Source organism: Anomaloglossus baeobatrachus, chromosome 5, assembly GCF_048569485.1.
Source record: "Anomaloglossus baeobatrachus isolate aAnoBae1 chromosome 5, aAnoBae1.hap1, whole genome shotgun sequence".
Lineage (NCBI taxonomy): Eukaryota > Metazoa > Chordata > Amphibia > Anura > Aromobatidae > Anomaloglossus > Anomaloglossus baeobatrachus.
In genome coordinates this window covers 587,069,676-587,084,043 of record NC_134357.1, presented here as the reverse complement: position 1 = coordinate 587,084,043, position 14,368 = coordinate 587,069,676, and the positions used below count along the sequence as shown (strand labels likewise).

Genomic DNA, 14,368 nt, shown 5'->3' with positions numbered 1-14,368 from the left:
GAAGGAGAGTGATGGGGTGCTCCGCCAGATGACCTGGTCTCCACAGTCACCAGACCTGAACCCAATCGAGATGGTTTAGGGTGAGCTGGACCCAGAGAAGGCAAAAAAGCCAACAAGTGCTAAGCATCTCTGGGAACTCCTTCAAGACTGTTGGAAAACCATTTCCGGTGACTACCTCTTGAAGCTCATCAAGAGAATGCCAAGAGTGTGCAAAGTAGTAATGAAAGCAAAAGGTGGCTACTTTGATGAACCTAAAATAGAAGACATATTTTCAGTTGTTTCACATTTTTTAAGTATTTCATTCCACATGTGTTAATTCATAGTTTTGATGCCTTAAATGTGAATCTACAATTTTCAGAGTCATAAAAATAAAGAAAACTCTTTGAATGAGAAGGTGTGTCCAAACTTTTGGTCTGTACTGTATATATATATACATATATTATATATATATTTCTTACAAGATTCGTTACTTCAAAGAAATGACTCGATATATAGCGGTTTATTTAAAGATCTTCAAAAAAAATTATTGTACCAAAATATAGAATATGGAAGTAGTTACAAAGAAATAGTCTATTTGTCCATGATTAGTTCATTAGATTGGTTGAGGTTTGTTCTCACCCATATTTCCTTGGATAATGTGTGGAGGCCGAGGAGCAGGCATCAGCTACAAAGTGAAGAACCCTCTGAGTCAAGTGACCTCCCCCTCCAAGTGTTATGTTGTGATATATACTGTATGTATCACATAGCACCTGTTGTGCCTATATATAGAATTTTGGGTGTACAACATAATGTAACCATTCACCCAAGTTAAGCATACAGAAACACATATGCAATGCCAGCAGAAATACACTGTTGTGCAAAAGGGTAACAATGCTTTAAACTTTTGACTTCCAGGCTCCATATGTCACCATCCACTACAGCTTTGAGTGTGAGACGACCTTCATTCTATAGACAATCATCTTGGCTATCACATACATAAATGTGACTTGCAGCTATTTACCATATGATTCGTTCTGCAGATTCTTATCAGGCCACTGCATTGTTACTGTTTTGCTCCTGGTGTTTGAAAAATCTTTTTCTTCCTGTATACTACAAATTACAACCTGTTTTAATATTCCCTAATAACACACTGAGCTATTAAGTTGAATCACAAGCGAAAGGGCACTGCCTTGAATTGAGGAGCAGCCATGAAAAAAATTTCCCAAGAAGAGAGAAACAGCCTCATCCAGCTCATCGATAACGATCTCTCGGCCAAGAAATTGCCAAACTGCATTATGTGAGGCCATGACAGCTAGAATAATATGAAATGAAATCTGTCCATCCATTCAATAAGCCAAGAGATGGACGTCCAGGCAAAATATTGGAGTTAACAAGTCAGCTCACCACAAGGTCAATCAGTTGTGGAGACACCCTGCAGTGGAGGCGGCTCGTGTGCTTCATAATGGTGAGATCACAAACGTCCATGAAAGCACCGTGCGACGCACGTTACACAAGTCTGGAATGGTGGCCCGAAAAAGGTGAAGAAGCCTCGACTTAAACATAGTCATAAGAAGAGTTGGTTCCAGTTTGCAAAAAAGTGTGCAAAGTGGAAGATTGGAAACGGGTGATTTAGAGCGATGAGATTAAAGTCAATATACAACTCTGAGGGATCCAAATGGATCTGGAATAAACAAGCAGCTAATGGATCGAGAAAATGAAGGAAATATTAAGTTTAGTGGAGGGAGCCTGATAATCTGGGGTTGTTTCACAGCAAAAGCTGTTGGATACTTAACCCGGATCAATGGTGGTCTCAATGCTGAGTATCCTACAAGATTAACTACTTCAACACTCGAATACTATGGGTATGAAAAGGTCGAGGATAGTCTTCCAGCAGGACAATGAGGAGAAGCATACATTGAAGCTAGCAAAGAAATGGTTTAATGACAAAGTAGAGGTGCTGGATTGTCCCCACTGTCCCCAGAGCACAACACATTCAAACACTTGTGGGTAGAGTTGAAGAAAAAGTTGTATACGTATCCAAGTGAGCGACCAGTATACACCAACATTGGGAACGTGTAGATTAAACCTGGGATCAGATCTTGGTCTAGACATGTTAGAATTTGATCATGAACCCAAAAGAATACAGGCAGTGCTATTTACAAAATACAACCAAAAGTGCCATTTACAAAATACAACCAAAATAATAAAAATTTACATTTTGATTTTTAGGAGCAAAACTAACAATGCAGTGATAGGACAAGTAGGCTCACGCTCAAAGCTGTAGAGGATGATGAGGTATAGAGCCTGAAAGTCAACAGTTCAGAACACTGTTACCCTTTTGCTCGTCAGTGTATATATAGTATGTAACTAGTACAGACTAGAAAGTAAAAATAAGTAACCATAAGTCATAATTAACAATCTTTAGCTACAATATTTCCCAAATTCAGAATTTGCAAATGGTTACTCATCTGTATGAATTTTTTGATGATTAATAAGATTTGATTTCCTAGAAAAATATTTCCCACATTCAGAGCATAAAAATGGCTTCTCTCCTGTGTGAGTTCTTTGGTGTGTAACAAGATTTGACTTTTGGTTAAAACTTTTCCCACATTTTGAACATGAAAATGGCTTTTCTCCTGTGTGAATTCTCTGATGTGCAACAAGATCATATTTACATCCAAAACATTTTCCACATTCTGAACATGAATATGGCTTCTCTCCTGTGTAAATTCTCTGATATGTTACATGGTCTGATATACTTACGTGACTTCTTTGATGTCTATCAAGATTTGTTTTTCGGTTAAAACATTTTCCACATTCTAAACATGGAAATGGCTTCATCTCTGAGTGAACTCTCTGATGTCTAACAAGATTCGATTTCACATTATAAGATTTCCCACATTCTGAACATGAATATGGCTTTTCTCCTGTGTGAATTCTCTGATGTCTAATAAGACATGGTTTCTGACTAAAATATTTCCCACATTCAGAGCATGAAAATGGCTTCTCCCCTGTGTGAATTCTCTGATGTCTAATAAGACATGGTTTCTGTCTAAAATATTTCCCACATTCAGAGCATGAAAATGGCTTCTCCCCTGTGTGAATTCTCTGATGTCTGAAAAGATCTGATTTCTCATTAAAACATTTCCCACATTCTTCGCAAGAAAATGGCTTCTCCTCTGTGTGACTTTTCTCATGTTTACTAAGATTTGATTTTCGGTTAAAACATTTTCCACATTGTGGACATGAAAAGGACTTCATCGCTGTGTGATCATTTTGATTTATGATACCTCTTCTGTGACGATTAGTTTTCTTAATATTCTGTGATGAATCAGATGATAGGACCTTTTTGAAAGGATCAGTATCAGAGGATAGAGATGTGATATGTAGTGCTGAGGGTAGATGTGTCATAATGGCAGGCTCTTCATATGTATCTTGTGCGATACCACGATCATCAGCATTATAATCTAAAGAGACGCGATGTCCTTCTGAGCTCATCATACAATTATCTATCAAGAATAAAACCAAATTTAGTATTTTTGTACATCTAAAAATGTTTTTTACAAAATAGAAGTGTCACGATGAATAGGGGAGAGCGCATGGGATGGTGCTCTTAGACTGGCTCACAGGCTAAGGGTCAATAGCTAACCCTTGTCTCAAGAGTTACCTCTGAAGGTAAGGATATCTGAGCCACCACCCTGGCTCTGCTCCTGATCAGGACTGGCCCTGATCTTATACCCTGAGGCAAAAAGGAAGGGAAGGACCCAGCACCAATGCAAGTAAAAATAAAATCCAAGGCTTTATTAAATCATCTTAAAAACTAATGATCCAAGAGGCCCCATAATATACGCCCAAGTATAAGAACGTGACGCGTTTTGGACTAAAGAGTAAAAACAAAGTCCTTAATCATAAGTCTGATCTTATACCCTGGGGAGGGCCGGGACAAGAGTGAGATAACACCAACATAGATAGACAGGGGAAACCAAAACTATCTCACAGCACGATAACACAGAGGTATAGGACAATAAGGGCATAGGAGGGAAAATAAGATAAACAGGTTTCTCCACAACAACAGCAAAGCAACACAATCACCATTAGAACTGGGACACAACAGCACACAGACCAATACAGCATATGGTTGGCGTGGGAAGACAGATTCCACCATCTTAAAAATGCTGGAAGTAAATGTGATAGATTTCCAACAACATGTGATCCTTGAGATAACCTAAGGAAAGGGAGAAGTGGTAACCCCTGACCATAATCTACAGCTGTCCCTAGGGACCCTCACCACCCTGGATAGGTTCCTACCACCTATGCGGTGAGCCGGATACATGACCCTAGGTATCCTTAGTGCGGGGCCTAAATAGGGAACGGGTGAGAGGAACTATTCGTCAACCCCACTAAACACTAAAGGAAGAAAGAAGGGAACAATACAGGGGAAACACGACTGCAATCACAAGGGTCCTGGTAGATAGCAAAAGATAAACACTTATCTGAGGCAGCAGCAACCACAGAAGTCTTTGAAGCACCAGAAGATGACCTCTCCAGAGCTCAGCAAGGAGCAAACTATAAACCGCACCCAAACCACCCCAGGGTGAGGTTAATAAAGGAAGTCAGAGGGTACCAACTGCTATGAAAGACTGACAGTTTCTCAGGGTCCTAGAGTCCACTGGCTTCGGAAACAGAGAACTGTCAGATGACATTACATCCCACCAATCTCTGATTTTTTAGCACTCGCTGCCAGTGGATTATCAGCTGGCCGTGATACCTCCATGACAGGCTGTGACACCCATGTAAAAATGTGTGGACTTAAACAGAAACACTGGTGAAGTCTAGCAGGAATAAGTCAGGTCACCAAGTGGGGCAGGAAGGGCAAAAAAGTCAGAAAACAGGACAAGATCAAAATCGGGAATAAACAGGAAAATCTGGCTGAGCTAAGCACTGAGGGGTGAACCAGATTAAGAGCACTAATAACTGGCTGTGAGAGTCAAAGGTTCAAGAGGACAGTCCCCCCCTCAAGATTCACAGCAAGAAATATTACAAAATTTGCCATAAATTAACCCCATAGCTGGCTGGTTGAGTAGTAGAAAAAAAAAGGACTGCTGTGTTGCTGGCCCAGGTCTCCTGCAACAAAGGTGTAGCACCACAAAGTGACAGAAGCGGAAAGAAAGGATTATGTACCAGCATGGCTGTCACTGCGTCTCAATATCAGAAGACCACACCCTTTTCTGGCCACAGTCATACATAGTAGCTCTTGCCTTTGATCTCATATAGTACAATACTGCTTCGTATTTGCTGCGATTTGGAAATTATTGTGGCAAAAACAAGCAATTTTACCGTGATTTTTGCAGTATCATGGACCCCAAAAGAACGTAGATTTTAACACAATTTAGGGATTATTGCAGCAAAACCACATTTTTTATAGCAACTTTTGCATTATCCGGGTCAAACAGCCATAATTTTGCTGCAATTCGCTAATAATCGTGGGAAAATGGGTGCAGGTTTCATCATCACCATCGCGTCTACCAAGAGAAGGCCTAACCAGTCCGCTTTGCAACTATGCTAATCAGCACAACAGAGAGGCAAATATTAGATGGAGAATAGCTTGAAAATGATTGAAGAAGCTTTGGGCGCACTCCCACAGCTACTGCAATGGATGATGGAAAGTATGGGAAATAAATGACTATATATAGTACTGGCAGGCTGTATTTTAACTGAAGGGGGAAAAATACTGTTATAAAATACAAAACTTTTACCGATTAACATCAACTGACGAGGGGCAAGCACCCCGAAATACCGTGTCTGCAAATTGGGATTCTGATCTGGCATATATCCTGAGTCATATTGCAAAGGATTGTTAAAAATCCACTTGTGACTTTTAGGATCGCTACTTCCAATAGGTGGCGCTGCGCTAGAGTTTGTCTCCTTTACTGGAGAGACAATTTGACCGATTAACATGAAATTGCAGTAGTCGATGACTGAGAAGAATCTGTGACTTCTCTGTATTTAGTGGTCACTACTCACCTGGGCGGTTATCTGTAGGAATCTCCTCTTTTTTCCGCTCATCACCACTCACATATGTCTCTATAATATTAATATGGGGCAGATCTTCCCCCTGAAACACATATTGTAAAAGTCACAGACAGATGGAGAAGTCCCATCTATGATCAGCTCTAATCCTGCCATCTCCACCGCTCTCATTACACAAGTACAACACATATAATACTGGAGGATAATACAAGACTGAGCACAAGACCTTCACAGCCGTCTACACATCATAGGGAGATTTCATGGCCCCTTCTCTCCATCTACCTGATGATCCTGAAGAACATCGGGGTCTTCTTGTTTACAGTCCTGTGGGAGAAGAGGACGGCACCATCTCTCTGGTGTTGTCTTCTTACTCGATAGAACTGGAGGAGACACATACAGGGACTGAATTCATTCCTTACATACAGATAATTATAGGCCGTGTGTATTTAGTCCTGTCTATTACCTGGTGATGTCAGGGGCTGGGGATCCTCCATCATGACGTCCTTGTACAGATCTTTGTGTCCTTCTAAATACTCCCACTCCTCCATGGAGAAATAGACGGTGACGTCCTGACACCTTATAGGAACCTGACACAGACAATGATACCGTCACCCCCGATCCCTTCATAGCGTTACTGTATAATGTCCCAGCATTCCCAGCAGTGTCACCTCTCCAGTCAGCAGCTCAATCATCTTGTAGGTGAGTTCTAGGATCTTCTGGTCATTGATGTCCTCATGTATCGGGGGGTGAGGTGGAGGCCCCGTGATTGGGCTCAGGGGTCTTCCCCATCCCTCAGACACAGGGGCCTGACAGCGCTCACTAGAGGTCTTCTTCACTACTGTGTAATCCTGGTTATGGAGAGACACAGTAATAAATCTCACTCCAGACATTTCCAGAGTCCTCACCTCTCCAGTTCTGTCCATCTGTTATTCCCATAGATAAGAATGATGTAATGTGACGTCATCAGAATCTCTCACCTCTCCAGTAAGCCGGAAGAGGATCTCTAGGGTGAGGTGAAATATCCTCTCCGCCATCTTGTCCCTGTCCATATCCATCCTTCACGGGGCAATCAGGAGAATTATCTTATATAGAAGATCTAAACTGAGAGGATCCGATATTGTAGGTACCTGAATAGCAAGAAGATGAACAGATAAAATCCTAAGGAATAACATGTAATAATAATATAATTACTGGACATAATAAGAGGAACATATACAAGGAAATATAAAAAGTAGAGATATTGTAGTCTCTCTTTTGTCATGAACTGGGACAAAGATATACAAAGCCACAAAAATGATAGATAAATGTTAGATAGATCGATAGCTTATCCAGCAATTTTGCAGAATTATTAAATAAATTAAAAAAAAAAAAAATTACGAGGGGTCCCCATATTTTTCATAACCAGCTGGGGGCTGGTATTATCAGGCTGGGAAGGCACATGTTTATTTGGCCCTTCCCAGCCTAAAAATATCAGCCAGCAGATACCCCAGAAGCATCCATTAGATGCTTCAAATCTGGCGCTTTACCTGGCTCTTCCCGATTGCCCTGGTAGTGGTTCATGAGATTGAAGACAGCTGTGAATTTACAGCTGCCATCAAGCCGTGGTATTAGTAATGGAGAGGAGTCTATCAGACATTCCCATTACTAACTCAATTCATGTAAATAGAAAAAAAATAACTGTTTGTTTTTTTTTTGTTTTATAACACCCCCATGTCATTTTTTTTTAACCAAAGGACCATGCAACATGTGCATTTTTTTTTTTACAGATGTGTGAAAGGAGCTTTACTTGTATTGTGCAAGGAGTTCTCTAGAGCTCCACAGACGCCGCTGGATACTCTTACCTCCTTCGTGTCGACATCCCAGAGGTAGTGAATGTTACAGACCTTGCACTCCTCCACCTTCCGTGTGAGGAGGCCCCCACAAATGCTCCATAGGGTTTAGGTCTGGAGAGCATCGGCCGGTCCAGCCCATTCCCTTAGTTTCTTTAGCAAGGCAGTGGTGATCTTGGAGGTGTTTGGGGTTGTTATACTTACATATGAAGGGAGGGGATCCTGCTCTGCTGCAGTATGTCACCATACATGTTGGCATTCAGGGTTCCCTCAATGATCTGTAGCCCCCATAGCCGGCAGCACTTATGCAGCCCCAAACCATGACCCTCCACCACCATGCCTGACTGTAGGCAGGACACACTTGTCTTTGTCCTCCTCACCTGGTTACCACCACACACACTGACAACATCTGAACCAAATAAATTTAAATTTGGTCTCATCAGAGCACAGGACAATTCCAGTAACCCATGTCCTTAAGCTGGTGTCACACATAGCGACGCAGCAGCGATCACGACCAGCGATCTGACCTTATCAGGATCGCTGCTGCGTCGTTACATGGTCGCTGGTAAGCTGTCAAACAGGAAGATCTCACCAGCGACCAGCCCCTAGCAACGCGTGGAAGCGTAACTAAGGTAAATATCGGGTAACCAAGGAAAGCACTACTCTTGGTTACCCGATATTTACCTTAGTTACTAGCGTCCGCCGCTCTCACGCTGCCAGTGCAGGCTCCCTGTTCCCTGCACTCTTAGCCAGAGTACACATCGGGTTAATTACACCTCTGCAGTGTATGGTTTGAGCACTGACAAGCGGACTCCCCCACCCCTGTAACCTCTGCAGTGTATGGTCTGAGCACTGACAGGCGGACCCCCCACCCCTGTAACCTCTGCAGTGTGTAGTGTATGGTCTGAGCACTGACAGGCGGACATCCAACCCCTATAACCTCTGCAGTGTGTGGTGTATGGTCTGAGCACTGACAGGCGGACCCCCCACCCCTGTAACCTCTGCAGTGTATGGTCTGAGCACTGACAGGCGGACCCCCCACCCCTGTAACCTCTGCAGTGTGTGGTGTATGGTCTGAGCACTGACAGGTGGATCCCTCATCCCTGTAACCTCTGCAGTGTGTGGTGTATGGTCTGAGCACTGACAGGTGGATCCCTCATCCCTGTAACCTCTGCAGTGTGTGGTGTATGGTCTGAGCACTGACAGGTGGATCCCTCATCCCTGTAACCTCTGCAGTGTGTGGTGTATGGTCTGAGCACTGACAGGCGGACCCCCCACCCCTGTAACCTCTGCAGTGTGTGGTGTATGGTCTGAGCACTGACAGGCGGACCCCCCACCCCTGTAACCTCTGCAGTGTGTTGGCACATTGCCGTTATTTTCTAAACATGCTAACAGAGTCAGCTTTGGTTTAAATAAAAAGTGTGTGGTGTATGGTCTGAGCACTGACAGGCAGACCCCCACTCATGTAACATCTTCAGCATTGCTGGCAGCACTGATATGTCTATTCTGAAAACACAACCTCTGGCTACGACGCTGGGCGCGTGAACTCAGCTTCTTTGGTCGACCCTATGAGTCTCAGAACCGCTATACACTTTAGCTGGATTTGTGTTCTGGGACGCGCATCCTGCGCAAGTAGGCACCAGGGACGGTGGAAACCCTTCACCCCCTTTTGCGACTTCTGTTACGCCATCGTTATGCCCCTGTTCCCAACACAGTATCGTCCCCGAACTTTGACCACCACACAGTCTTACATGCAGAAGAACTGCCTGCCCACACCACACCTCATGGTGAGGGAGGTCAGCAGCGTGCAGACATCATAAACTGAAGACGGCTGCACCTGTATGGAGGATGCTGACCGGTCATTTGTGGTGCAGTGCATGGGCAGGGCGTGCCGGGGTTGTGGGATGCAGGGATTTGGCTTCTTCAGCAGGGAGTGTGGGGTCTCTGTGGAGGCTGCACGGTGCTGTGTGTTTAAGGAGGCCAACAGTGGTGTCTCAAAGCAGATTGAAGCAGGTACAGAAGGAGGCCAGCCGAGGTCACTGACGTCAATACACCGAGCACAAGGGTGCGCACTGCTGTTCTCTGTTATCTGACAATAAACACACACTAATATATGTATGTATTTATTTTCATTCACTGACTATATATGGCTGAACGTGAGCTTTTGTACCAAGCCAGGATTGAACGGTTTAACAGGCACTTGCGCAGTGCTATGTTCACATTAAAAATTGAATTCTTTAATAAGATGGCGCTAGAGTCAGCGCGTGCACATACCGCCAACTACGGCGCCATTTTATTGAGGACACTGTCTCTGTGAATATCACCAGTACCAGTTTGTTTTAGACATCTGCAGACACAGTGTCCTTAATAAAATGGCGTCGGACTTGAAAGTAAACGCAGGTACTGACTCATGGAAGTCTGATGGAAGGAGGTTTGCACTCAAAATCTCACGATACATGGCCACATTCATTCTTTCATGTACACGGATCAGTCGTCCTAGTCCCTTTGCAGAGAAACAGCCCCAAAGCATGATGTTGCCACCCCCATGCTTCACAGTAGGTATGGTGTTCTCTGGATGTAACTCAGCATTCTGTGTCCCCCAAATACGACAAGTTGTGTTTCTACCAAACAGTTCTACTTTGGTTTCATCAGACCATATGACATTCTCCCATTACTCTTCTCTATAATCCAAATGCTCTCCAGCAAACTTCAGACCCGTGCCCGAAGTTGTACTGACTTAAGCAATGGGACACTTCTGGCAGTTCAGGATCTGAGTCCCTGGCAGCGTAGTGTGTTACTGATGGATGCCTTTGTTTCAGTGGTCCCAGCTCTATGCAGGTCATTTACTAGGTCCCCCCATGTGGTTCTGGGATTTTTGCTCAGTGTTCTTATGATCATTTGCCCCCACAGGGTGAGATCTTGCGTTGAGACCCAGATTGAGGGAGATTATCAGTGGTCTTGCATGTCTTCCATTTTATTATTGCTTCCACAGTTGATTTCATCACACCAAGCTGCTTGCCTATTGCAAATTCAGTCTTTCCAGCCTGGTGCAGGGCTACAATTTTGTTTCTGGTGTCCTTCGACAGCTCTTTGGTCTTCACCATAGTGGAGTTTGGAGTGTGACTGTTTGAGGTTGTGGACAGGTGTCTTTTATACTGATAACAAGTTCAAACAGGTGCCATTACTACAGGTAATGAGTGGAGGACAGAGGAGCCTCTTAAAGAACCTGAAGACGCATCTCTACCAACAAGGATACAACCAACAATAACCCTCAGTCCAGTAGACCACTGCACAACCAGCTCTGTCCTCACCTACTGTACCCTCACCCATTCCTTGTAGACTGTGAGAGACAAACATTTTCGATGTTTTTAGGTGACTAAATACTTATTTTACTCCATAATTTGCAAAAAAAATCTTGCAAAATCAGACAAGATGATTTTCTGGATTTGCTTTCTTCTTTTATAGTTGTGGTCACCCATGATGTCAATTACAGGCCGATCACATCTTTATAAGTGGGAGAACTTGCACAATTGGGGGCTGAGTGAATATTTTTTTTTCAGGTATATATATATATATATATATATATATATACATACATACATACATACATACATACATACACACACAGACACATCCATCCATACACAGGCACATCCATACACAGACACATCCACATCCATACACAGACACAGACACATCCACACACAGACACATCCACACACAGACACATCCACACACAGACACATCCACATCCACACACAGACACATCCACATCCATACACAGACACACCCACATCCATACACAGACACACCCACATCCATACACAGACACACCCACATCCATTTCCATACACATCCACACACACACAGACACATCCATCCACAGACACAGCCATCCACACACACAGACACAGCCATCCACACACACAGACACAGCCATCCACACACACAGACACAGCCATCCACACACACAGACACAGCCATCCACACACACAGACACAGCCATCCACACACACAGACACAGCCATCCACACACACAGACACAGCCATCCACAGACACAGACACAGCCATCCACAGACACAGACACAGCCATCCACACACACAGACACAGCCATCCACAGACACAGACACAGCCATCCACAGACACAGCCATCCACACACACAGACACAGCCATCCACACACACAGACACAGCCATCCACACACACAGACACAGCCATCCACACACACAGACACAGCCATCCACAGACACAGACACAGCCATCCACACACACAGACACAGCCATCCACAGACACAGCCATCCACACACACAGCCATCCACACACACAGCCATCCACACACACAGCCATCCACACACACAGCCATCCACACACACAGCCATCCACACACACAGCCATCCACACACACAGCCATCCACACACACAGCCATCCACACACACACAGACACACACACACACAGACACACACACACACACACACACACATCCACACATCCACAGACACACACATCCACAGACACATCTACACACAGCACAGACACATCCATACACAGACACATCCACACACACATCCACACACAGACACATCCATACACAGACAGCCATACACAGACACAGACACATCCACACACAGACACATCCATACACAGCACAGACACATCCATACACAGACACATCCATACACAGACACATCCATACACAGACACATCCATACACAGACACATCCATACACAGACACATCCATACACAGACACATCCATACACAGACACATCCATCCATACACAGACACATCCATCCATACACAGACACATCCATCCATACACAGACACATCCATCCATACACAGACACACAGAGATACATATGTGTATATATTTTTTTCAGCAATGTAGAAAACTATGTGAACAGTTGTAGTTCACTTCATTTTGATGGAAAACTTGATGAGGTTTCAAATCGTTGGTGGAACAGAGGAGCTGTAAACAACAGTGCCGCTTACACATATGTCCTCTCCGTTTGCTTCGGCTCAGCAGTATACTTGAGGGTTAGAGGTCCCGGTCATGCTCTGTGCCGGGTGGTTTTCTTGCCGGCTTTCGATGCGCTCTGCTCATGGTCGGAAGCGCAGGAGTCTTCAGATCATGCGCAGTACGCTTGTGAAGCCGACAAGCAAACACCCGGCTAAGAAGGCTGCGCAAATGAGAAGCGTGCACACATGGGATTTCCATCAGCCGATGGTGACGTCCACAGGGGCGTGGTACCACGGAAAGAGGGAAGACTAGACGAGGCCAAGCGACTAGTCCCTCTGCTCATTTACATAGAGAACATGTAAGTTACAAAACCTTTTATAGAACTTCATTTTACACAATATTACAACACAGGGATGGGAAGGAAGAGGTGTTTAGGCCACACATCACCCTGCTTGTAGGTTAGAAGCCATATGGGTCCTGACAGGTTCCCGTTAAGTTTGGGGAACGCTGATCTCTAGTGGTGAGTTATATCAATGGTGTTTGCCTTCCTCTGGATTTGATCTCCCTGGTTTGTTTTTCTACCCTCCTTGTGTTTCACTGAGAGGCATTTGCTGGCTCCTTGATTTCGCTCCGTCCAGCGTCTCGAGAAGGCTTCAGTCATGGTCCCCCCTCCCAGTTACTGGGTGAAGATATCCCGGCCCTTGAAGGCCTAGTGTGGACGGCTTGTACAAAGTCTGTGGCTGGTTTGCGTGGTTTGCTGCGGGTCTCCTGTTGAGTATACCATGTACAGTGAGGTGCCAATCATAGGAGGGGGTATGCCAGACTGCAATGATAGGGGTCCTGCTGCTTAACACTAGAAGTCCCAGAAATTTCAAGTTCCATAGGGTTCCAATGGTAGAAATGTTAAATGACCCCTTTCTGGGAACTCTAGTGTTAAACAAACACCAGATCGGACCTTGCCAACACAGGCATCCCTGAATTCTCTGTATTAACCCTTGCAGCATGATGGCTTCAGCTTACATAGCAAAAACCTGCTGACAGATTCCCTGTAAGGATCACAGTGGCCTGAAACGTGTCAGTGAATCTGCTCCCTGGTTACTGACTACGGAATCACCCGGATCAGGATCCGAATGTGAAGAAAAAAACATCAGAGCCATTTACTCACAATTTAGACGCCTCTTTCACCCTCTGTGGATTATTCTCTGCCTCACGAGCCGCGGAGCGACCGAGCGACACCGGAGATAATGTATGTAATAATGGAGACCCCGCACCTACCTCCACCTGCAGAGCCGCACACTAGATATATAATACCCTGCACCTACCTCCACCTGCAGAGCCGCACACTAGATATATAATACCCTGCACCTACCTCCACCTGCAGAGCCGCACACTAGATATATAATACCCTGCACCTACCTCCACCTGCAGAGCCGCACACTAGATATATAATACCCTGCACCTACCTCCACCTGCAGAGCCGCACACTAGATATATAATACCCTGTACCTACCTCCACCTGCAGAGCCGCACACTAGATATATAATACCCTGCACCTACCTCCACCTGC

At 44.6% G+C, this 14,368-nt stretch overlaps 1 protein-coding gene across 1 annotated transcript; it reads right to left on the bottom strand.

The window, feature by feature from the left end:
* Positions 1-503: 503 nt before the first annotated feature.
* Positions 504-6,842, bottom strand: LOC142312481 (uncharacterized). The gene is made up of 4 exons (XM_075351426.1): positions 6,473-6,842; positions 6,292-6,389; positions 6,004-6,094; positions 504-3,488 (listed from the first exon to the last, which is right to left on the bottom strand). The coding sequence occupies exons 1-4, from the start codon at positions 6,555-6,557 to the stop codon at positions 2,440-2,442; spliced, it is 1,323 nt and encodes a 440-aa protein (XP_075207541.1). The 5' UTR covers positions 6,558-6,842; the 3' UTR covers positions 504-2,439.
* Positions 6,843-14,368: the final 7,526 nt, after the last annotated feature.